Raw genomic sequence first — 26,892 nt, forward strand, 5'->3', positions numbered from 1 at the left:
CACAGGACTAATTTAGATTTTATTCTGGTATTTCTCAAATATAAAAAGTCAAAATTCTTACATCAATCTTTAAAGAAAATCCATGCAAGCAGGTCAAAATGTTTACAACTTAATTCCCTTCCCACCCCCCTTCCTTTCAGTTTTCACTTCACAAATCATGCTGGTAAGTAAACCAAGTGTCTGCCCCTCATGTTTCTTTTCACAGCACATTGTTAACAGAACAATGCTAGGCTAAGTCAGGGGTGCAGTAAGCACCAAAATAAGATTTTTCACTTGAACAGCCTCTCTGCAATACCTCAGGATTTCTTGTGTTTAAAAGCACATCAATTTTGCTTAATTCTGGCTCCATGAGATTTTAAACTTTAAGGCTCTTTTTCCTTTGATACCACCATAATGTAACTCATGAGAATCTCAAAACCTATCAGCTAGGAAAAGCAGCAGTACAAACTAGACTCTGACAATTGCAGATGACAACCTGTCTCTTCCTATTTTCCTCTGGAGAACCAAATCTGGATACATTGTACAGAATTTTTGGCATGAGAAAAATCCCAATTTGCTTTGTTTGAAATAGGTTTGGCTCATCAAACTAGAGATCCATGTAAAAACAAAATGCTTCTAACATTAAAATTGATAGGAGTAGAAAAAATTGTAGCCTTCGTATTCCCATTTTTACAACTCTTGCTGTTGGAACTTTAGTGTCAGGTTTCATTAATACTGAAGCCACACTGCTGTTCCTTTACTACAGTTTTTCCCTGTAGCAAAACTCAAGTGTCTTCAGTTTACAGCTGCGATTCACTAAACATTTCTTTTTGAAAGGGAGTCAAAGCAATAGAGCTTCATTCTGAAGGTTGCATAGAGACTGAAGAGATTTATACAACAAATGCCATTAAAAAAAAACAAAAAAACTGTCTGGCACTACTGAACAGCTCAAATGTGTGTGACCAAAAATATTTATAGGCAATCAACTCTGAGTTTGTTAGCAACAGTAATACTGTACATTTTACATTGTTATCAAATACATAATTCAAGAATTACAAAATAAGATCATGCATTACCACTAAATTTCATACAAGCTTGGATTGATTTCATTCCAAGAATTTGAAATGGAGACAGCATTTTTTTTTTTAAAAGAATAAAAACTCAAGTCTGGATTCTGTTTTAGCTTTCATGGATTTGATATAATCTTGTTACAAGAAAACCTATACAAGTTTGCTCAATTTAAATGTTAAAATAACTACTGAACAAAAAAAGCATTAAAGTGATCAAAAAAGGGAGCTACATGATTCATTCTTTTAAAGGCAGGTTTGGAGCCAGAGGTACCCTTCCACACCATGAGTATGATTTTAACAAAGATCAGACATTCATTGTGCTCAAACTCATCTTCTCCTGTTTCACCAGGCAAAAGAGTTTAAAGTAGCAAGCTGAGCAAATGGTGTCCCAGTCTGGAACAGGTTCAGTGTCAAATAGGTGTACCCATGTGTGCACGACTGAAAGAGCAGTGCTCCTTCCTTCCCTGGCCTCCCACCTCACAGCTGAAAGGATAGGTAAGTTGTTGGCAATACTTCCACCTTTACATGCACCTGAACACTTGTGTGTTCTTTCCAGTTCTGGAAGTGACCTGGACTAGGAGCTAAGAGGGATGGAAAGCAGTGTCCTACCCACTGTTCCAGAAGTCTTCAGCTTTGTGGCTCACGCCTCTTCTCAGTAGTATTTATGCCTCTTCAAAGAGAGCAGCAGATCATCTGTCTCCCTAGTCTCACTGCATTTACATATGGCACAAGATTGTTTTTCTAGGAGTAACTTGTGGCAACAACATTTTTTTTCCCTAAAAAAGTGTAACAGCACAAAAAAATTCATAGCAGCATTTTACACAATTTGTGTTAAAAAAGTAGAAGTTAACCATTTGTGTATTGAGTAACAAAAGGTTTAAATTACATTTATTTTCCATTTTACACTCACTATTTACTAGTTGGACTATTTACAAAGGTTCAAATGTTGTATAAGAGAATGAGCTTTTCCCAGAATAAACTTCACACGTGAGGTAGTAGTCTACCTCTACCTGTTTTGGCTGGATATAAAGGAGGTACAGGTGGGTTTAGATCCTAGAAAAAATACAGAAGTAGGATGTTCATGTGAATTAGATTGTGTTCTTGTAGAAGAAACCATGCACACACACACATACAGAGAGAGTAATCCTATGGTAAAAACTTTAAGACCAACAGTAGATTTAGTTTTCATCTTCTTGAATGAAAAGCAGGAGAAATAATTAGAACAGGGAGGTTGTCAGCTGTACCTCATTTATTCCAACTATATTTTTACCAAGAGGCCAGCTTTTATTTGAAGAAGCTAAAATAATTGATGTTAAAACAGTAGAACTGAAGGATTTAAGAATTAACTTAAAATTGGGGGTTTCAGCACTCTTTCTAATATGACCAAGGAGTATTATTTCTGTACTGGTGTAGTAGGTACCAAGACCCCTGCTCCAAGCACTGGAGGCAGCACTACTGGCTCCTGCAGGGCAAGGCACCTCAACACATGCTTGCTAATGGACACCTCTGCAACCTAAGGGTGCCCCTGGTTAAGCCTTACTTTCCTCCAAACATTTTAAAATTGCAACACACTGCAGGAACAAAACACTTATCCAGGTTAAAAGGAAAAAAAAAAAAAAAGAGGAAGAAGGATCTACAATGCTTTTCACACAAATCTTCTGACAGTTCACCAGCTGACCAAGTGATGAAACAGAAGTCTAGTGGATAGTTTTGGTAGCTGCAAGACAAAGTTATTGTTCTTGCCCTAGTTATATGTTACATGAAGATTGCATAGGACAAGGCAACCTTTTGGATAATTGAGGCAAGCAGTGTTGGTATCCTTTGCTCTTGACAGGCTGAATGTGGTTTAGTGCTTTATTGTAGTCACCCTTGTGCATCTCTGCCTTCAACACATCCATTTAACCCAAATACTGCCAGCTTAAGGTCTTAGCACTTTAATCTGTGGATACCAAGTAAGAGTTTAGTATAAGACTATTTGCTCAAGCTTTAACTACTGACAAAAACTCACAAGTTTTAAATAAGCTGAACACCACTGAGATGCATATTTTATTTTAGCAGATACGGAAATTTATAAATTTATATAGTCAAGTTTTGTTTTTTTTTTTAATGGCCTATTAAGGCATCTTTAAAAACTCCCTATATGGCTTTGGTTTGCTGAAATACTACTTTACATTGTTAAAAGAAAAACATGTTCAAATAAATTTGACATTATGACACATTCACATATTTCACTTAGAACTGACAGTTATACAGATGCCTACATGTGATCACAGATGTCTCCTGTTGTGATGACACGGATAAAAAGGTAATCCAAATGTTTATCTCACAGTAGAGGGCAACCCAGAAGTCTGTGCAGAAGTGACATATAAGGAGTTATTGTCTGGAAGAGGGGGAACCACAGAGTTTCCATTAGTGGGTGAACAGCTCAGTTTCAGTTTTTCCAAGTATTCTGCATGAACAGGCTTGTGACACTGAAGGACCTTGATTGCATCTTCTACTTTAAACCATTCTCTTTTCCTTCCTGAATGAGTACAATCCAGAAGAAAGAACAGAGTTATAAAATTTTAACAGCACTACTGGTTGCTATCTAGTTACTCACTTTTTCTCAGTTCTTTGGAAGATGAAGTTGTCAGGCAAAAGCGTGAACGAAAAGATCTTGAAAGAACTGATCAATGCAAGAGATTCACTCAAGCTTACTGAAGTGCAATTCATAGTAAAGCCTTTCAGATAACTCTCTTGGAGCAGATACTGGACAGAAACTCATGTGACTCTTTATATACTCCAAAAGCCACATCTGGTCATTAGAGGAAAGTGTGATGTTATATAAATAACTTGGTACTGCCATCCTACATGGCCTAGCCAAAAACCAATCTTTAGACTGAACATGCATGCATGAAGAATGGCTTGGTCTGATTTCAAAAGCCATGTTCCATACTCAAAATCTCCATATGCATCCGTATATGCAGTTACTTGGGTTAGCTGTATGTTTTAAAGAATAATATACCTTGTATCAGACATGTTTATATAAGTTTCAAGACTTCACTAAGATCAGCTTAAGATCATCTTTCTTTTACAAGTCAGTCCTCTAAAATTCAAAGTCTCTGAAAATACATATAGACAAGGTCAATGCTAGTATTGTTAAAAATGGAATTAATTCTATTTTTCACTTGGTTCTACAGCATTACAAGTACTGTGCTTGAACATATATAAACCACTTGTTTAAGATCAAGGACACTTTCAAAAACACCTTGGAGTATCAGACAGTAAAACATTCTACTTTTTATGGAAAAAACAAACTGGCAGTATAGTATTTGACCTTTAAAAAGTTACAATGTTTATTCTGTCATAATGTTATAATAAGTAGAGTATTCTAAGAATAAGAGCAACACTATATTGGAAGTGACCCTAGATATGTGTGAATTGAAGTGTGCAAAAACAGCATCCCTTGACTTTTCCTAGAACAGAATTAGTATTCTCCCTGAATTATATCAATTGCTTCAGAAAAATGAAAAGTTTGTTTAAAACATTTTTAAGTGAGCACATAAGGACAGAGAATTAACTTACCTATATTAACTGAATCCTCCCAGTCTTCCAGTATTTCTGTCACAGTAAGAACATAAACGTACGTCCTATGCTTCCGATCCTGGTTCTGCTTGAATATTAGAAGTACAAGTTTAAATTCTCATCTAAATAACTTACAGACCTACCACAACTACAAAATTAGAAATTACTTACCTCTAAAGGATAGTTGCCAGCAAGCCTGGCTTTTATTTTCACTAAATAAACATCTGTACTGATGAGACCCAAAATGATGGGAAAACAAAAGTTTTATTTGAAACAGCTGTTCTCTTTTACTAGACTAAAAAAACTGAACCAGACCAAAGACAGTACAAACAATGCAGAAGATTGTGAAGTTCTGACCAAAGTGTGTTCTTGGTCATCCAGCTTAATATTAGCAGTTGTCCACTAATACTGCCCTAAATAAGTACTAGTAACTTATCTTTTACATATGTTATTAATTACCACAGTACACCACATTTGCTAAAACTGTTTCCACAAAGCATTTCCTGGATGAAAGGTCATTTAAAAAACCCCAACACTTTTTGCAAGATGGAAACATTGCATCATGTGGCTGTGTCATCTACACAATGGCAATAAATGGCAATAAAGTTTCACTCTGTGAGAGAGGCAAATTAAATAGCCTATGCTTGCAATCATGACAAATGCAAAAATCATTGTCATCTGCTCATTCAGCAGGTTTGCCACGATGGCAGCATGCACCACCTGTTTAGAAGGCATGTGTTTTGCACAAGGCAGGTTAAACAGAGAGTCTATCAGAGGCATCTGCTCAGGGCAAGGCTGCAGCCAGTCCACATGAGGTTGGCATGGACATTACTCCTTCTACTCCAAAGCAGGCTAGTGGCAGTGTTTGAGGTGCTACCCGACCAGTCAGACCATCCTTCCCCTTGGAGAAGAACTGAACTCCTAACAAAACCAGGACCATCTACAATTACAACTATATTAAGAACTAAGAGATGTTATGGCCTTGTGCCAATAACCTTTCCTACTTTTAACTTTGTTTCACTACAAGCTTAATACCGTTTTGAACTGTTGTGCTTTACTAGGAAATAAAAATTCTCCAGGAGTTCTCTGTCAGTATCACCATTAAACAGGATACATATATTTATAACACATATCCTTTCCGGCTGTATGTCTAGAACAAGAGGACTCAGCAGCACAATTTATTTCCATCTTCTCTTAGTTCCACCCCCAGTGGCCCCCTCAGTGGTACGAACAACAGTTTTTGAGGGCCTGTTTATAAACAAAAGTAGGGCCTTGATTTAAGTTAGAAGTAACCTAGAAATTGACACAACACCAATTCTTCTCTCTTTTGGTCTAGCTGGTGTAAATGGCTTCAGAAGAACATATACCTGAATTACCAGTTAATTATCATGCTTTGCAGCTCCTGTCTTAAGCCAACAACGTAAGTATCCTGGGATTTTTGGTCTGAGCTGGGAAATGGGGAATACTTTTGTAGACTGGCCAGCAGAATTAAAACACAGTCAAGTTGTTAATGTGTAGGACCATCCATACACATGATAGTTCTACTCAAGCCCAAAATATATCAGAAAAATGTGAGTAGTACTAACTACAAAGCTTCAGGCGCTACAGGAGCTTCTCTAATTAATTGTGTCATGGCTTGCATACTTCACACAATAGGACACATGACAGGAAATCCCTGTCAGGAATCCACTATAAAAGCTGGGTGAAGATTTGTACCTGAGAGTAAGGGACTTCCACTTAATATGCAGCACAACAGAGGAACACTGGATGTATTAGGAGCTGAAAACTATTAAAACTACAGCCTGCTCCTGTCTAGAACCTAAGCAGAAATGGGCAACACCAAGACTAAAATGGAGTTCTAGCTAGCGTGTGTCCTCACGCTGTCAGTAGTTCAGAGTCTGATGTTTATGCTATCAAATAGATGTTTTGAACTACATAGTTTGCTAAAGGTTGGATTTATCTGTTATCCAAAGCTTTGACCTTTTTTTAATGAATCAAAGCCATAATGAGAATTCATATCCAGACTCCTCAATTTACATGTATGAAAGTTGACAAACTACTTCAGCAAAATCTAACCAGGAAGGAAATGTCAAAAGAGTGCCTCAAGAAAGGCTGGTGTAATGTTTCAGAACTCTATGAATGGTTTGGTTTCTAGGTTTTTGGGTTTTTTTTTTGGTTTTTTTAACATCTAGGTATTGTCCAAGTACTAATTTAATCTTTCCAGTAAGGGCCAAAAATGACCTGAGATTAGCTCAGCTGGTGCAAGCCTGGTGCTGGATAACACCATGGTGATGGGTTTGGTCCCTCTACAAGACATTCACTTAAAAGTTGGACTTGATGATCTTTGTGGGTCCCTTCCAACTGAGAATATTCTGTGAAACTGGTATAAGTACTTTGAACTCTTCCTATTCAAATCTTTGTTACATCATGTAACACCTCCTAAAGTCCTGTCTAATGTAGCAGATCCACTAACTCTGCAAAATTATAGGTAGGTAATACTTTTGAACTTAAGTCTGATGTTGCAGTTCTCACAAACAAACCATTGCTTTTAGAACTTAAAGGAAATAGCTCACCTCAAATATCCCAAGTAGTCTGCCTAGCTTTCCCTTTACTCCAGCCTATAAAACAAACAGGAAGAAGTGTTAGCATTTGGTATTAATTGAAAAAGAATATAAAGTATCAGTATCGTCATCCTACATCACACATACTCTTCCTTATTAGGGTTATTTAAGTAAGTTTTAACTTAAGCTTTAATTAGATAGTGCTGCACTAATTTTGGAGATTTTAGACTATAAGCATTAGAGTACAAAAGCTTGTTCTAATGAATAGATCAAAGAATCCATAAATCTTTCAATGTTTCCATCCAGACCCAAATATTTAAAAAAACTTTATTACTTACCACATCTGTAGTGTACTGTATTTTATTAAATCGATAAATCATACCAAATACTGAAATAATTCAGGAAAATAGAAAGGACAAGAGAATTTCAAGTAGTATTAGAATTAATCTAAAGAAGCAGTCATTGAAACTCCTGTGCTATTTTACACAGAAATTTAAGTACAAGTTTTCAAGATACAGTAATACGTTAAACTGTAGATTGCACGGATCTTGCAGCATGACTTCATGTGTGCTGGTTTTCATATCAAAGTAGCTTTTGGCATGTAATATAAACCCCAAATTTATATCCCCAATTCTCTGCAGTTCTGAATTCTTTTTCTAGCTAGTACAATTACAAAAGGCTTTCAATTCAGAGTTTTACTCCAATATTTTAAAATAATCCCTGCATCAGCCCATGCTTTGTGATTTTTTTGTCAATTCAGATAAGGTGGTCATTACTTTCAACTAAGACTGTAAGGTTTGCTTTTCCAAAAGTAATATATAGTGCCTCTTCCACGGGACATTGCTTACAATCATCCATTAATTCTAAACAAAACTCAGTCCATATGACTGATACATAAAGGCATATGTTGCCTACTGGCAGACAAAGCCATATTTAGATTGTTTTTGTCTTGTTGTATAACCAATATTTAAAACAGGGCTTCTTAGTGCTAAGATGACATTTTCTGATTTTCAGTCTCAAGCTTCTAGCCTTAGCCAAAGACAGTTATTGATGTCTTATGTCTTTATATAAAGGACCATATGGATCCTCATTACATTTTAATAAGTAACTCTGACAAATAACTGGGCAGGCTTTAGCAATAAGTCTAATCAAAGTCTTCCAAGTGAATGTTTTCTGTGACTTTTTAAAGAAATCAGATGGCTGGTGTTATTTATTAAGCCATTTTAGTGAAGGAAGCCCAGTCACATCCTGTGCAAAATCATCAAGGCATTTTGCTTATCTAGAGCAAGAGCTAGAGCAAAAGTTAATGCAAAAGTACATACAATATTCTGTGTGTCTGCTGTGATGGCCAAGATACCTGTTAGAATTCATAAAGCCAAAATACACAACTGGACCTGATAGATAAGTAATTAAGCAGCACATTAATTAGGAAAGTGACAGGCCCTTATTTTGGGCTGAAAGAGTAAGCTATGCCCAACAGGCACTAAAGATTGCTTGTGCTTTGTACTGGGTAATGAAAAAGCACTTATTCACAAAAAACCAGCATGCTGAAGAAATGTTTAAGTTTTCCTGAATCAGTCTTAATTTCCTCAGCATTACAGTATCACTTCAAGTGGGAGTTTGACAACTAACTAATATTTAACATGTGGCAAAACCACCATGACCAGCTAGGTTTACTGATACTGAATAGCTTTCACAGAGTTTTGTCAACGTATTGGTATCCCATAGTCACAATGTGAATTTATCAATGTTACTCTAAGTGGAATTTACTTAACAGTTTCTCTTTTCTCCCTCCTAGCAAATCAATGTTTTATACAAATACACTTAGCTGAGTAATTCTGAATGAAACTATTAGAAGCACTCCATTACATCAAGTGTAAAAACTCCCCAAAGCTTGAAGTGAAGCTTTGGTGCAACCAGATGTAGCTACATAGATGTGATTACTATAACTGAGGTCTAATTATTCTCTACTCAAATATATATTTTTCCAAAATGCAGCATCATGCCTGCAGACAACAGTGTATTCTGAAAACCTCCACACTCAAAAGTGTAAAAAGGAGTTCAAAGTCTTGTGATTTTTTTTTCCCTGAAGATAATATTCAGCTGAATAATCTTCATAGTTGAAAAAGTACCTTGAATTTGACCGTGATCTTTTAAGTGCTTTTACTAACAAGAACATTTCCTTCAAGTTCTTTCTGTAATGTAGTTCAAAATGTGTCTAATTTAAGTGCTAGAGGACCAAGAAATACTTCAACTTTATCCCCAGAGCATCATAAGCAGTTCCTCCTTTTCCAATGGTAAGCTTCTAATCCAGTGCACTTGTTAAATTCTAGACTTTGAAACATTTTGCCTCTCATAAAAATATACTTTTTCCTTTGGCTTTTATGTAGCCACGGCTATTAAAATATGGTTCTTCAAGTAAACAGAATCCTCTAGGCTTCTATAAGTGTAAGGCCATTTAAAGTTTTGAAGAAAAGCCTGGAAAAACTCCAGCTTTCTTCCAACAGACAAGCTGTTGAATGAAGTGCTATACTTCCCCAGAACAATTCTCTAAGGAAGTCTGAGTACTATGCAAATAGGACCTCGGATCTGAACCGTATGCACATATTTTAGCATTAGTCTAAATCCAGCCACAAGAGAGAAAACTATCCACTTCATCCCACAGTCAGTCTGGCCTGGAGGTCATTCCTGTTCGCAGATGTGAAGGTACTGCAGTCCAGATGAGCGCCAGGCTCGCCTGTTTCCTGTAGATGGAGCAAGAGTCATGCTGCAGTTTAAGTTCTAAGCTAACAGTCTACTAGGGCAGAAAGTTATTGGATATCTGAGAGATTTGAGTTATTTGTAACTCTAGCATCTGTAAGTTAGTATTGTAGCCATTTTAATGGCTACACTCCTGAAAGGGATGGTGGCAAGACTACTCCTGCCCCATACTTTTGCATAATTCTATAAAATGAAATGTTTGACTACATCTGCCTAATCTTTCAGCTGAGAGTGTGCTTTATTACTTTATTTTTGCAGTGTCTAATTCTAGTCTGTAGCACCCAATTATTTTTCAAATATTAAATGCCCATTGGTGCTAATTCCTCTATTTCCTGAGAAAAGTCTTAATTGATATTACTGCCATTTTCACAGTTGCAGCAAATTCATCTTCAGGATCACCTCACTTCTCAGGAACTATAGCCACACAGGGCTAGGAGAGATTGCGTATTTTCTCATAGATCTTTCAATACACTACTAAGACAAACAAAGCAAGAATCTCTTTTTTGTAAGATGGAGCAAGAAAAGGGAGGGCTTCAGTCAAGTTCACAGAAGATCTCCATTTACAAGGCTGGGCATCATTGGCTTGCCACTCGTTTGTGTCATTTTTCTTTGAACAGTGCATGTGCAAACAACTTATTTTCATCTTTCATGCAATTAAAGACAAAGCTCCAAATTCATTAATGGAGTAGCTCCTCATTTAGATGAGGTTCAATACCCTTCTGGGACTGCTTTATACTGTAACTTCATTTTGGTATTCTACTTCCAGGTTTGTAAAAGTTTATTGTATCTAAATAATTAAGGTAACTCTCAATTTCCTGTAACTTGTGAAGTGTCAGACAGCCTTAAATGAAACACTAAATATTCAGTAGTGGTAAAAACCCATATCACTAACATGAACAAAACCGAAGGATTAAAAAAACCCTGGAGGCATGTACACAGGCAGACTATGAAACAACTGCCATGTGCCTACATCTGATTACAGAGATGTTTTGAGTTGTAAAACGAAGATTCTAAATACACTACTACTGGTGTAGAAGTGAAGATATTTAAAGCCAGTAGGCTAGCAACACTTCTACCATTAATGAAGGCCATTATAATTCCCACCACTAATTTATCCATTTTAATAAATTATTAGTTTGTGCATGACCCAATACTGAAGGAACACATTTCAAACCAGCACCACTGTGCTTTCTTTGAAGTTTATTCATTCACAAAACTCTTAACAGTTCACTGTACTGTAACCAGCTTGCCAGGTGACCTTAGGATAAAAATAGAAAGGACATCCACCTTTAGAAAGGTCAGTATGAATTTCCATGGCTCAAACTCCTAAATACTACTCTTTTTCTTTAAAAGTGGCACTTGGTGATCTCATGCAAGCATATAAGACTTAGCCGGTAGCTGAAGAATATTTTACTTTAAGACATGAGCTTTTAAGTCTGATCAGCTATACAAGCTATCATACCCCAGAAATTCTGAGGGAGTAGAACAAGTGTAACCAAATTAGTTTTGCTTATTAAAGCCCCATGTCTGTGAAAACTCTTCATGCATTTGCAAGCACAGCTCAAAGCTGAACATGGCTGGAATTTTATACTCGAAAACATCATAAAAAGCATAGTCCCTTCAAGATCATCCATTCTTTACACCACCAAAGGAAAAAACCCAAACATATGACTACAGTTTAGTCAGCTTTAATTTAACATGGAGATGAGACTTTACTATCCCTTATCTTGGACTATAGTCAGATCAGCAATTAAAATTACCAGTGTTCCTAAGAACACTGAGGAGAGGACTGTGCTTTTTAGTCCTACCCATGAACTCGTGACAGTGGGAAGACAAGACTTTCCCTAGAGGTGTTACTACTGCTTGGAAGCCTAAATCTTTGCTGACTCATTGCTAGAATCCAAACTCTTTGCTCCTTTCAAATGGACTGTACCCTGTGGCTGAGTACATCTTGTGTAGGTCAAAATGGGCTCCTCCAGCAAAACTGAACTCAGTCCGGAACACCTTTGATTCAGGGAGGCTTATTCATTCTCAAACCTTGCTGCAGGATGGCTCCTGAGGGCAGTGAATAGTGAACTAGTCTGTTCCCCAGGTAAAATGGGAGAAGGGTCACTGAATCACAGTTCACAGAAGATCTCATTTTGACACTGAATAGCAGACACTGTTCGGTGCAAGTCACATCTACATTAAGTTCTTAAGCCTCAACACCACAACAGAACCAGTCTTAAGGGTAAGCAGGATAAACCACCAAATAACATAGCTAATAGAAAAAAAAGTGTTACACATACTAATCAGCAACAATTTTAGTGTGTTTTGGGAATAGCAAAATTGGATGAGAAAGCTTTTTTAGTAGAAATCCTGTACTTCACTCACTCACCAGAATGCATCCAATTTACGAAGAATCTTATACCTTTTACTTGAAAGTATTATATTTTGATTTTTCTTGCAGTTTTATTTGGTTTAGACATGGCTGTTAGATATTAAAGAAAAACTTAATATTTTTGACAATTTCCCTAGGAAAAATAAATGGCAAATGAAACCCCACAATTCTGAACTTAGAATTTAAGTATTGTAGTATAGGAAAACTGCATGAATTCATCATGACTTAAAGCTCTGTTTTGCCTAGTCATAGGGCAGAGACAGAAAGGCAGACTATAACCATAGTGCTTTCTTTATAGATAAGCCTTAAATGTATGAATTCTCAACAGCTCAGCTAGATCAGTTTCTAATCTGTTTAGTTTGGAATGTCCTCAAAGGTCTGTTGATTTCTTGTTCTTATGCAGTTACATGTTAATGGTTAGTTTACCTTCACTCTGTTCTAGAAGAGCTGCAAGTCAAACATTTTCTTCACAAACACAGCAATGTTACACTACTATAATATGTCATTTGGCATAAAGTCACAGTTTTACTTCCAGTACTTGTTTGTAAAGGCAGACAGAAACTAGCTATGAAATGAAAGAGTGCTGTGAAGAAGCTAAGTTAATTAGTTCACCTCACCACACTATACCCCAGTTCTAACACACAGAACTGCAGTTCTTTGAATTCCATAACCACAAAGGTCTCAGTCAAATAGTGGATAAAGGAGGCATTCCCCACTTCCTTCTTGGTTCCCATCTGAAGGCAACAGCAGCAAAGATCAACTGTATTTTTTACTTTGTTTTGTTACCTCTTCATACACCTCTCTCACGGCTGCTCCCCCTGGCTCTTCTTCTGGTTCCATTCCTCCACCCGGTACAATCCACTGATCTGGATATCGGCTACTGCTTACCAACAGCACCTATAAATAATTGCAAGTGACTTTTAAAATACAGCTCACAAGTCAGGAATCTCACTACTATCTGCTTTTTCATCAACGCACTTATTCACCGAGCCAGATGGATTATAGACTTTAGAAACAAAACAGGCAAGTAGGAGTTGGAAAAAGAGAACAACAGTTAACATCCAATCTTTTTTATAAAACTAAGTCAAGACAATGTCATTGCAATCTCTTTGTACAAATGCTTTCATTGGATACTTAGACACAATGTGGAAAATACAGAATAATGTGCACAGGAGTGAAGGCATATGACAAAAATCTAATAATGATATTTTCCAGAACTAAGGCTTCAAATTGTATAGATGGCAAAGTGTGAAAATTAAGACATTTTCATCACAGAAGTTAAAGTCTTCTGGAATGGCATCTTCTGGCTAAAAATAGACTTTTGAAAATATTTCTAATTTTTAGTCAGAAACATTCTTCTTTTTAGTTATCAGAGTGTTATGTTAGCATGACATGCTTACACTATTGCATAACTAAAATGCAGGGAGAGTACTTCATTGGCCCTTGTCCAATTTGGTTTCTTTTAAACATTTATGTAAGAGGAAAAATAACAACACATTGAATTTGATTTCTAAATTTAACATTTTTTCCAAGACACCTTAATTTCACTTAATTTGACTCTCAGCTGGTTCTGTCATTGATATACACCAACTTCAAATCCCCTGTCTATAGGGCCTGTCCTTCATAATATTCAGAGCAGAGATGTTGTCTACCTGTCCAACTATGATACCTTGTATTCAGAGCAATTTTGCAGTAGAAGTTTATTAAAATAAGGCCTTGATTCAAGACCACTTGGCAGTAGGCAGTTTAACTTATATTTGAGACATGTCCCAGTTACTAAGACATGCTCAGTCATCTGTGTAGTAAAAGGCTTCCTATTCTAGGCAATACTTACATAAACCCTACCCTGAAGTCAAAGGACAACTGTGGGGAGTAAAAGGACAGGGTCAGCGCTCAAATCTTGAAAAGCAATCAAAAGACTAGAACAAGAACCTCAAGTCTAAAGGTTATAGTTTTAACTGGTGCCAGACATCTGAAGTGACAGCCCCAGCCCTCACCTTTATGGACTTCAAACTTACCCCCAGTTGGGTTAAGTAGGAAAATGGCTCTCTGATGACAGCAACAGGGAAATTATTACCACTTATACTATGCCCCTTTGGCACTCATGGAAATAGGTTGTGGGTTCACCTACAGGAACTGGGAGTGTAATTCAGATGACTGCATACTTTGTGAATGAACAATATGCGTGCATACTGAAGTGCACCTGGAAGAGCCTTATCAGACAAATAGTGTCTTGCAATGTTTCTCTCATGTGCAGTCAAGATTAGTACAGTGGAGACTCCTTTATGGTAAGACTAATTTCCCCAAAGTTTTTTCCTACGCGAAGTAAAGAATACAGCAGAGACATCTTTTAGTACAGGAACATTGTTAGCATCTGATTGAAATGTTCATGTTTTCAGTCAACTCAAGTATTCAGCTATCTAAAAACCTAAAAATAGTCAGCAAAAGCAATAAATTTAGACGCAAGTGCATCTCAATCTTTACAGCCAAAAGTTTTGGTTTTTTAGGATTCTTTGACACTAACAGGAGATTCACAGACTTTAAACAGCACTACTAAAAGTAATTTTAGAAAATATTTTTGAACACTTAGGTGGAGCATCTATATCACTACAAAGAACCACTTTAAGCAGTGCTTAGAGCAGTTGTAAAAATCAAGTTATGAATTCACTTCTGAGTTCCAGATATAAGCATTAAACATCTTTTTCTGCTGCTGAAGCTAGCACTCAATCCAGTCATGTGAAAGCTAGCAACAATAATGAACAAAAGGATGATTATTGTTAAATCATTCCCATCAAGGTAGAACAATTTAAAATCAGTATTCATTGCTTAGTTAAGGCTAAGCATACGACTCTTAATTACTACTAAGCAATAAATCAGGTTGCTCATTCTGGCAGTGCAGTGTAAAGCCAGAATTTTTTTATGCCTTTATATACAGTAGTTGACTATTGCTAATCTGACTGTTAAGCTGGGCTTGTACATATATTAGCTTTAAATTACCCTTTTAAAAGGAGAAACAAATACATCTAGCAAGTAAACAACATTAAAATACATTAACTCTTGTAGATAGGCTTTACGGCTATGTATACAATAAACTCCCAAACACTACAGCCTGGGAATTCATTTTAGCAACTACCCAAATAAACAGCCACTAACCCTGTAACTGAAGCATTTTCTCAAAGATCTTTCCCTCTATGCTTTATTCTCCTATGATCCTACTGCCTTCACAGTCTGAATCCAAGGCATCACACTAAGTTATATCTCTGAGATCCTCAGATACGTAACTTTTTTACCCATTAACACATGAAGCCACATGGTCATGAAGCATCTGTCCTGGGGTAATGCTATCAAAACCATACTTGGTGTTAATCAGATTCAACAAACAAGACCTGATAGCTAGGAGTTGCAGAAATATTGTTGTTTAGTATGTTGTTTTGCATTCCATGTAGTTTTGAGGTGTTTTCATCTGTAAGTGGCTAGAAGATACATTCTTCAGTACCTAAATGATGAGGTTGAAAATATAAATGTAATTTAACTGTGAAGACACCAAAAAGCTGTGCTTGGTTAACACTGTACTCACATGCCAAGAGAGGTGCAAAAATCAGCAGCAAAAATGCAGCAATTCACCTTTAGAAGATAATCAAACTAGGAGAAATGTGATCTAGACTGTCTGGACATCCAGTCTTTTCTGAGGAGGCTCACAGTCAAGCAGATTACAATAGTCTACTGGAAAAGAAAAGACTGCAGAATCTCACACACCTGTATTTTTTTCTGGCTTACACACACCAAATTTTACACCATAACCCCATTGGGCTCAGAAGAAAAACAGCAAAAGTATGTCCTATGCAAAGAAGCCTGTGTCCTGTATCCCCAGATGCAGAGAAAGTAATAAGATTTGAGTTGTATTACTTGCTAGCAATCACTGCCTTTCCTATGTCTCTGACTAAGACTTAGTGTTGATAGCTCTTGTTCAAAAAAGGTAGAGTACTGCAGTGAAAACTGCTTGTCTAGTTATACTGCTAAGTTTATCTTAGACTAAGGTAAAGATACCATAATGCTGCCAAGTGAAGAAGTGAAGCTGCAAAGTTCAGCTAAGAGGAAACAAAAGAAAAATTCTTCCATTAAGTGTTACCAGCCAAGTTTCACCTCACTTCCAAGTCCAGGAATAACAATGACCTTTGAGTGTAGAGAGGAGGAGAAACTGCTAGCCAGCCTGCTTGTAATAAGCACCTATCAATACATGTAACAATAATATGGTTATCCAAAAAGATTATTACAGGGCAGGTGGCATCATGGGACTTGCTCACTAGAAATGCTAAGCTTGCAGACAAACAACTTAAAATTTCTAAAGATGCTTAAGGTTCGGCCTCTTTAGTGTTCTCAAGTCAAAAACACTCATGAAACAGTAGCCATTTATTCCAGAAGACCAAAATGGCAACAGCTCAGAGCAATACAAATTACAGCCCCAAGCTATTAATCTTATTTTTTTCATATTAAGCACTAGAGAGTTAGAAAATGGTATAAGTTTATATAAAATATTATTGTTTTCCATCTTTTTTAACTGAAGGACATTATACCTTACCAAAAGAATTTACATACAAAAGCAAGAATAAAGTTTAAATTAGCTAGAGCAAACCCCCTCAGCTGGATTCTTTAGACTTCAAAACAAAGCCAGCCCTAACTTGAAGGAAAAACAGTTGAAAATATACCATTCCAATTTCACAATAATTATTTGTTATCAGATGACTAAGTTCTCTGTTCCCAGCCTAATCCCATCTATTCTTGTTTTCCCCACTGCCATTTTCTCCCCTCTCATCACTCCCACTACTCCAGCAGCTGTGTCCAACTTGATGCTTGAATTACCTGGAGATCGCCAAGTCTGCCCTTCTTTACAGCCAAGCTAGCAGTTAAAAGAAGCAATATCCTAGAGAAAAGGGATCAACCCCTCACTCCCAAAAGAGCGCTGAGCATGTGTAACTCGGCTGCAAAGAACACCACGTTGCTCAGGTGTACTGCTCGGAAGACAGGTGCGTGCAAGACAAAGGATTCAGCTCCCAAACTCTACTAACACGAGTGCACACAAATAATTTCAGAAGATTTAAACTGATCAGAGTATAGAAAAGATCATTAAGGCATTAAGATGTACCTCTCAGACACAAAACAGTGTCAAACGCTGTTAAATGTACTGCATATTTTCATAGGCTTCAGAAACATTTAAAGGATAAAAAAATCCAAGTCTACTTTGAGAAAAAAGACAGGAGCCATTCTGATGGAGGTGAATGTAATATAGTTTAACACACTCAATATGGAAACTCGGCCAACATGGTTGGTCTGCTAAAGTTACAAGCACCCTAAAGAGTCTGAAAGATAGTTTAATCCTAATACAGTCAAAAGGGTGAGACAAGCCCAATGATTTGTTTAAAAACAGCCATAAACAGATGCTCAGGGAAGAATACAAACAGTAAGTCTTTTATTATTCCCTAACACTTTGGACTTCCAATTGTTTTCAGCTCAGGAGCATCCTTAAGAGCACTAGGGAACAAATTTGAATGCTGCAACACTATTGAGAAGCAAGGAAAAGCATCTCTTACAAACACTGGATCATATTTGAAGAATTAACTGTATATTTTTTTAGGCAAAAGCACAGAGAGCATATGTCAGCCTGGTACTGTAGTTAAGAGCTTTAATTTATCTAACACTTTTTTTTTTCTATTTTAAGAATCACTGTCTCACCTTAGTAGTTCTGAAACAGTTTCTCAGCTCCCCTATAGGTTAACATGGTATCCTTGTCCTAGAATGCCATTGCCTTTTTTTTTGGACTGCAGAAGGTTGGAAAATTAGGGTCTAAATCTTGCCATAGCAATGCTACACAGGCAGCATTTAGTAAGGAACATTTGCTTTCCTGAAAAGATTCTCAGTAGAGTGACTGCTTATAGTCCTCAATTGTTACTGCAATAATTTCCAAAATTACTTTCTTTTTTAAACACGGAGAAATAACATGCACAAAGTTAGTAAAGTAGTAACAAAACCTTAGGATCAGACTTGACAGCATTTTAAGAATTAATTAAAGTCAAGGTTGCAACACCCTTACCTTCCCCCTAACACTGGGATAATGAGTTCAGGAAGGTGATCTGGATGAAAGCAGATTCCCCATGAAAGCTTAGTGTCCAGCCTGCACACACGGCACCCATCAGGACACGGCCATTCAAGGGGCAGCACTGCACAAGCTGGGGCAGAAAGGCACCACAGAAACCTCCCCATTTCACAGCAGCCTATACCAACTCAAGACCCTCCAGACTGAAAAGCAGTCCCCAGCTATGACAGAGGTTAAAAAGATGTTCAGTGAGGAGCCAGCACAATGGCAGAAGAATGGTTAACTAGCAGTACAATGCTCATTAATTTCAGCACAAATCTTGAATGCATCTCAGAAAACTGGGTTCTGTCTACACAATATATTAAAGTCTGAAATATGCTCCCAATTTTAAGATCACTTTTCAAAGCAGCAACACAGCACTTGGCTATCAGTCAGTGCTACTTTACCCCCATTCTGAAGATGAACAGTAAAGATATATGGATATAACTTTGTAATACTTCAAAATTAGATCTGGAAACTATTTTTCCTTTGAGACCTTCTGACTTTAAGGCTATATGGCAATAAGGAGAGATGCATCAGACTTTTTCAGAAGAATTTTTGCTTTTGACTTGCTATTACAGCTATAATATTTTATAAATTTTATTTCACATTAAATTCAAATATTTGGCTAACATGTTATAGTGATACAGAATTTGAGTGTCTTCCTCTGGCTATTTAAAACTTCAAAACTTCATTTTGTTCTTTGGCTAAAGTGTTCATATCAGGAATAGAACAGCACTGTACTACTATGGCATGACAGAGCACATTTTCTCACATAAAGTGACTCAAATCGCCTGTAGCATTTGATCTCCCCCAAAGCTTTAGCATGCTTTGGAGAAACAGATGTTACGGGTCTCACAGGGTGATGAAGGGTGCAGATCTTGCACTCAGACATATGACAAAAGTAGATTCCTGGCTGAAAAAAACCCCTGCAAAAAAAACAAACTTCCCATAAGTGCCTATAAAAGAAGTTTTACTTCTCACGCTGGGCCAGTTCCCCAAACCACATCACAACCTCCTTCCCTCATGCTTGCTAATGCAGACCAAGGGAGAAACCACAACTTCAGGTAGCAGGGGAAGAGCAAAATTAACATTGCTGCCCATTTCTTTTTAACTAGAAACCTCGGCCTAATCTCAAGCAGAGCTGGGTTTTACTGGTTACTCAGCAACATAATCTGTTTGACTAAGGGATCAGCTTCCAAGCACTTGTCAGAAAGGGGAGCTCCAAGCCTTTGAGGGCTGCTCAGTTGCAGGTAAAGATTTGCCAAGGTTATTTCTTGACAAGTACCAGTTACCTTGTAGTCTTTTCCATCTTTGAGATAGATCTTTAAAGACAAATAAAAGTATTTACATTTGTAGCAGTGCTTCACACAAGGGCTTAAGCACTAAGTCAAAAAGTCACTGAATTAAAGCAAGTTTTTCAAGAGTTCTACAAACAAGACTGGAAAAATATACACATAACCTATAGTCTGTGAACTCACATATCTATATGAGATGTTTAAAAACAGCCATGTCTACAAACCCCAGCTGGAGATAAGAACGCACGTATGTGTGTGTGTGTATATAGGCATATATGTATCTAGCCAAGACATTAATACATTTCTGAAGAAGTCCACCATTATGCTGTTTCACAGTAGCTTGGGAGTTTTGAGCACCACTGAGTTAACTGAAGCAATTCAAATAGAAATTTTGCCACCAGTTTAAATCCCAAGTAAACTCAGGATGATGCAAGTAAGCTAAAAAAAGTATTTTTTTCAAGTATCTTAGCACAAATATAACTAGTTAAAAAAGACAGCGTCTTCTAAACAGGGCAAAAAGTGCTTTGTTATAGGACATCTTAGCCTGATGTTATCAACCCTACAGTTGCATTTCCTTCTCTCCTCAGCTCACTTTGAGCAGCTATCAACCCCATTAAACAAATCCATATGGTAAAGAAAAGTAATACCATAGGTATGGGGAAAAAAATAATTGAGGTTTCAAAATAAAAAAAAAACACCTCACAGTTGACTGATGTCAGTATCTGAAGACTTATGAATGAAAACTGAAGATTTCTGCCATGGTGAACAGCTGAATTCCCACAGCCTCACTAAACCTGCAGGCTTCCACTGTTAGCAAGTAGTTGGAATTTGTCAGAAAATATTCCAGCATGAAAACAAGGTGCGTATGTCATGCCTGTAGAAAGCTGCTTTTCTGTGGACATAATAAACACACCAGTGTCTTGTATCCAGAGTTGGTTACCTGAAATAAATCCTACCACAACAACCTAACATTCAATTTTTCTTAATAGTAACACAAGCTTTAACCCCACATGAACCTGCAGGGATACACTATAAGAAAACACTGCCTCTGTAGATACATCATTAAGAGCCATTTTGGAAGCTGCTTATAGGTCTTGATTTTTCAAGCTATACCTTTTCTACAACATGCAGATCATAGATTCATAGAATGGTTTGGGGTGAAAGGGACCTTAAAAGATCATCTGGTAGTTCCAGCCCCACCAACACAGGCAGGAACACCTTCCACTAGACCAGATTGCTCATCCAACCTGGCTGATACTGTCCAAATGTCAAGAAAATGCTGAGGAAAAGCTAAGGCAGCAATTATCCCATGTTAATTATTCTTCCTGTCCATTAGGAGGGCAGGGACATGAAACAGAAAAAAAAGCCACAGCGTGCTTGAAAGTCCATAGTGAAATGTGTATTCTCTGGCATTTGAAATATGTCTATATTTTATCAGACCATCATAACACATGGTAGGTAACCCATACCACTATGGAGCCCCTGCCAGCCTTAAATAACACACCATGGTCATACCCCAAGTTATCTGAAAGCACACATTATTTGTGTGTTTACACCTGAGAGCTCTACACTGAAGGATAATGAAACCAAATGAAAAATTCCATGTCAAGTATGGAATATTTTTCATGACAGTGCAAGTTTATTTACAGTAATTCCTAGAACACCTCATTTTGCCAGGGTAGCCAGGTGATACTTCTGGGGCCTGGCTTTATAGATCAGGTTGCATAACAAAAGATCTTTCTGGCTTTCAGACCATTTAGACCAACGCGCATAAAAATAACATTTTACGTTTTCCTTTAATAAAACCATTGCTAATATGAAGCAACAGCTGTACAAAACTGAGGAGTGCTATTTTTTTTTTTTAAATGATGAAACTGTGACCACTGTAACAAGACATAAGAAACCCACACTTTATCTTGGCATTCTACAAGCAAATAAATAGTTATTAAATCAGACCAAAAAGGAGCTATAAGATTAGGAGCTTATAATTTTTAAGTCAAGAATAAGATAGTTAACACGCAAGTGTATGCCCTGCTACAGAGTGGGGAACAAAAAAATAAATCTACATATCCTGTAGGCGTGTAGCAATACGTTTGCTGTATTGCTCACTACTGTCTCAATATTAAAAAAATCTCCCATCTGTTTGCATCTCGTGTACAAGGCTGAACAACAAAGGCAAAATTAAAAATTGAAAAGCTTGAAGCCTTTTTTTGCATATGAAACTATTTTAGGTCTGCCACTAGCAACTGCTGGCTGAACACTAAAGTAGGGCTTTCAGTACCATATTTGATTACATAAAGCACTGTTACAGATGCCAAAGTAATTAGAATGCACTCAAAGTTTATATTCAAGATACTTAAAAATAACTGCTCATTTATTTGTATAAGATGTAGTTGATGGAAAAAAATTAAATTATGTTTTAAAATTATTTCAGTTACTCAAATTGGTACAAAATTTATGTTTATTACTATTTGCTCTTGCTGCTTTAAAGGCGTGCCTTGTTCTCTGCACTGAAAAGTAAGAATTTCCTTGCCTACCCTCTGCCCAGACCTTAAGACAGAAGGATTTTTATGTAAAACTACTATTTGCAGAACACTGAATGCATAAACAATTCCAACCTGTGGAAGCTGTTGGTCCCCACCATACCAAGAGGTCTCTCCTGCAGGCTTATTCTAAAGCTGCCATCCACTCCTAGTTGCTCAAGAGAAACTTGCATTTCCTCATAGACAAATCCACCAGCCCATCCCTGCCTGCTGAATACCATCAGCTTTTTTGCACACACCTACCAGCTTCTTGTTTGTTCAAAGCAAAAAGGCTGCACCCCCCTCCACGCACTGCATGCCCACATAGCCTTGCTTCATTTTCTTAATGGGATTTCTCCCTGCAATTACTGGTTAATTTCCTTAACAAATGAAAGGAACCAGCACTTAAGCTCATATCCAGCCATCTTGCTGCCTCTTCAGCCTAAACGACAGCACTGAGACCAAAACAGGCAACATTTTAATGACAACAGTCTAAGGGACTAACTGCTTTAACAGTCAAAAAAACCCCAAAGCTACTGGGCATCTTACTTAGCTGTTTGGGCTTCCTCCTTTTTAAAGGATTTTTCTTTTAAAATCATATACTATGACAGCATAAACCAAAATTGACTATATAGCACTAAATTGTTCTGTGTGGAGGCACTTGAAGATGAAGAAACATGGATTTTCACAGTGGTGCAGCTGAACAATCATCAGTCATCTCGGGTACCTGTTTTCAGCTGCAATATCAGCTCTCACAGCAGAATCTTTTGACAGGTTGCAGGACTGCAGGAAAGCCCAGTTTGTGGCCTGTAACACTCAAGAGAACTGACTCAACACTTTTAAGCCTGGCAACAAGGACTGGCAAGTCTGGCAGTAAGTCTAATTAGACTGGGTGCTGTAGCTGGGAAGTAGGAGTTCGGCATCTGTATTTCAAACCGCATTCAGGAACCACCAGGCTGAATTTTGCCTCAGCAGTATCCTACAGCACACCTATGTTTCAAATTGAGAAACAAAGAAGCAAACTGAAACCCAATGTAAATAGTTGTGTAATTGTATTAAAATAAATAGATGTATAATGAAATGTAAGGGATGGGTTGGACTAGTCTTTTTCTATCGACTTGTTACTTCACTGCACATAAAACTCAGCTGTAACATCAACAAGGCTACAAAAGTAGCATAAGAAGCACTGTGTGGTTAAGAAGTCGACCAGGAAGCCATAACAAGTAGATTTTGCTAGATCAACAACAGAGATACAAAATGTTTTAGTGACTTGCCCAATTTTTGTCAATGGGTACAAAAAGCTGTTACTGAAAATGCCTAAGTCTTTAGTTGAGAGGCAGAGTCCAGAAGTCATGATATTGACAGGGGACATCACATGAAGTTGCAGAAGAAGGACTACCTTCAAGTAAGAACACTGTGGATTTCTGGTACAAGCTGAGAGTTCATGAAGTGGCAACAAGTTAAAGAGATGTAGATATCACCAGTAAATGCAAGATGACTACACAACAGCTTTACAATTGCGATAGAAATGGATCTTGTTACATCTTTTCTAGTATTGCTAGAGAAGTGTTAGTAACCTTTTACACAGCACAGCATGACCCCATCTAAGGAACCACAAGTGTCACCCACATTAAAAAATACATTCACCAAACAGAAGGAGATGCAAGACCTACCATGATGAACAAAAGAGAAAACTTTTTTTTAAGAGAAGTTGATTAAAGACTTCAAGTTCATAAGAAATGCTAAGAAAGGAATGACTGCTGTTTAGATATGTCAGAAAGCTAAGTGCAAGAAACAAGAAAAAAAAGCTTAAGCTCAGCAATAACTGGCAAGGGACTAGCCTTCTGGACAGTCAGAATGGAAGTAGAAAAAAAAAAGATTAATCCTAGAGATTTGTATCACAAGATTGTTATAGCTACTCATTCCTCAAGATAGAGCCTAATCAGATAAAAAGTAGAACAAATTTAGTCTTGCAGACAGTATCTCAAAAAAAAAATAAAATTTGAGAATTGGATTTCTTGCTTTTAAGACTCCTAAAAATAAATGTATTACTAAAAATTGTTTTCAGTTGTTGGTTCTATTTTCTCGACTCCAATGTTGAGCAACTCTTTGCTTATCCTATAAGTCAAAATAACTATGAAAATTATTCTATCCTGTAGTTCAGTTCTCCTCCACCCTCACCTCCCAACAGCTTCTACAGGAGTCACCTGTTTCCTTCTTCTCCAGTAATTCAGGTACCACACCCTCGTGCTCCTTGCCCTGCAGAAGTTGCCCGACACTTAAACACCCTGGAGATGTAGCTTGGCTGAAAATTGATGCTGCAGTCTCTAGAGACTTAGAAAAGAAACATGAAGACATTCACATGGAGTAGACCAACACAGAAACTACCAGGACAACAGCGTTCAAGACAGAGGCAAGCATCAAACACCTAATTTGGGGAACATGGCAGGTGATTGAAGTTAATCACAAACAGTCAGGCATTAAACCTCTAAGGAATAGATTCTGTTCTGATACAGAAGAAACTGACACTTGGGAACCAGCTCCTAAGGAAGTTCAAGCTGTTGGCACTGCTTTCCTGGAAATAACTTGTCAGAAAACAATTTTAACTGTTTCCACACACATAATCTATGTCCAAAATCTGATATGATGTTCTCCCACTCATTTCATCCTCAAATATGTCTACCTGCATGATGCCAAGGCCGAGCCTCATCCCACCAATACAGGTACTCCATCCAGAATACCACAAAGGACTGCAGTGCAATAATGGTCAGTACCCTTACTCTTATACAGCCCAGTGAAGCTGCTACTATCACCCTTAGCCTCAAAGGCTAAACACAATAAACACAAACAATATTCTGAAGCAGCCAGTGATCTCATTGGATGCAAGACTGAAAGAGAATGACAAGAAGTTGTACCAGGAAATGAAGAATGAATGGAAATCACTGACAAAGGTGACCCTAACAATGAATTTCCAACTACAGTTGGTGCAAAAAGCCATAACAGTGGCTCAGGTGTTCAAACCACATATAAGTCTAAGCTGGAGTAGCATCCAAAACTAAATATTGAAGTCACATAAGTGGTGAAGTATGTTGGAGTGTCAGAGACCAGGAAAAGCTATAAACCAAGAAAAAAGCTGTAATAAGACCTTGCAAGATTTTTGCTGGGTGCCTTTCTCTTTTATATTAGGAAACACTCATCAGCATGGCCCCAAGGCTGTATTTATACCACATAGGAAATAATTTTTTTACTTAAACCCAAGTGCCTGTATTTTGAGATCAGGCCTCTTCCCACCGAATTATATTTACTTAGTAGATGTTCAAGGAAGACATTCGCTGTACTGACAGCTTGGGAAGGGTACCAGCATCTTCCAATTTACAGAAAAAGGCAGGAAAAAACCCACACACACTAACCTTTATAGTAATTTCATGACTATTAAACAAGAAAATAAAAACAGAAATCGCAGAAGGGTATGTTTCCAGCCCGAGACCATCTATAAAGGCATTGTGCAATGAAGCCATCAGTCGAGCTGCCAGATAACGGGCTGTGCCATTGACCTTGGCTCGGAACACGGGACAACTTTGTTGCCACCTCCCGACTCTGCTGCAATATAAAATTTCGGGTGAGCGCTGCCCGCTACAACAACTCTCCCTCTCCCGAGCTTGTTCACAAAATATTTCTAAGCCCCATTTTTCTCTATCTGTGGGAAAACTAGGTGTCCCAAGCACAGTTTTGTTTTTTTTTTTATCGCCCAAGCGGGGCAGGAGGTTCTCCTGCAGGGTGACACACCAGCCCTGCCTTCCACGCGCCATTATACATTAACCGTTTTTCCGCGTGTTACGGGCACACAGGAGAAAACCCTGGAGTTCCAGTCGGTGTCCTGGCCCATCCCGCCCCGCCCTGGGAGCCGAGTCTCCCTCTCGCTCCTCTCCGCCGAGGGGCGCCGGGGCCGCGCACAAAGGCGGCGCCGCGCACGTGGGCGCGCACCCCGCCGCCCCAAGATGGTGGGCGAGAGGCGCGCCCGCCCCGCCCCCGGCACCGCTCGGACCGCCACAGCCCGGGGGCCGCCCGCCACCGGCTCCGGCCGGCCGGCACCCGCGCGGCCTCACCGTGCCGCCCCTGCCGGCTCTCGGGGCGGCGGGAGCCCGGGCGCGGCTGTGCGCACTGGGGGTGTCCCCCGGGAGGCGCCCGTGCCCCGCGGCCAGACAAAGGGATGCGGCAGCGGCGGGGCCGGCGGAACGGGAACCTCGGCCGCGCCGAGCGCGGCGCCTCCCGCCCCACGTGCTCGGCGGGCTCACCTCGTCCTCCCGCTCGCTGCGGAAGCACAGGCACGCCGCCCGTTTCTTGTAGCCCTCCCGGTCGTACGTCCGCGTCTGGTTCGGCTTGAATTTCATCATAGAGGCGGTGACACGCCGGCTGCCCCCGGCCGCCGCTGCCGCCGCCACGGCTCCTCTCTGTGAGCGCCGCCGCCGCGCCCCTGGGACACCGGCGCGGGGCCCCCGCTCGGGAGCGGGGCCGGAGGAAGACCAGTCCCCGCCGCTGTCACAACAGCGCCGCGCCGCCTCTGCCGCTGGTGCCGCCGCCCCGGGAATTGCGCCGCGCCATGGAGGCTCTCCCGGCGCCCCGAGCCG

At 38.7% G+C, this 26,892-nt stretch overlaps 1 protein-coding gene across 2 annotated transcripts; it reads right to left on the minus strand.

Annotated features, from left to right (window-relative positions):
- NUDT4 (nudix hydrolase 4) lies at nucleotides 1–26,892 on the minus strand. Of its 2 annotated transcripts, none has more exons than XM_005519425.3 (5): nucleotides 26,560–26,892; nucleotides 13,101–13,211; nucleotides 7,187–7,231; nucleotides 4,614–4,698; nucleotides 1–3,570 (listed from the first exon to the last, which is right to left on the minus strand). In XM_005519425.3, the coding sequence occupies exons 1-5, from the start codon at nucleotides 26,656–26,658 to the stop codon at nucleotides 3,368–3,370; spliced, it is 543 nt and encodes a 180-aa protein (XP_005519482.1). In that variant the 5' UTR covers nucleotides 26,659–26,892; the 3' UTR covers nucleotides 1–3,367. The 2 variants fall into 2 exon arrangements, with proteins under 2 accessions (XP_005519482.1, XP_005519481.1); XM_005519424.3 differs by having other exon boundaries at nucleotides 4,614–4,701.

Source organism: Pseudopodoces humilis, chromosome 5 (genome assembly GCF_049639895.1).
Source record: "Pseudopodoces humilis isolate 2021_Gansu_Grassland_sample_001 chromosome 5, ASM4963989v1, whole genome shotgun sequence".
NCBI classification, from domain to species: domain Eukaryota; kingdom Metazoa; phylum Chordata; class Aves; order Passeriformes; family Paridae; genus Pseudopodoces; species Pseudopodoces humilis.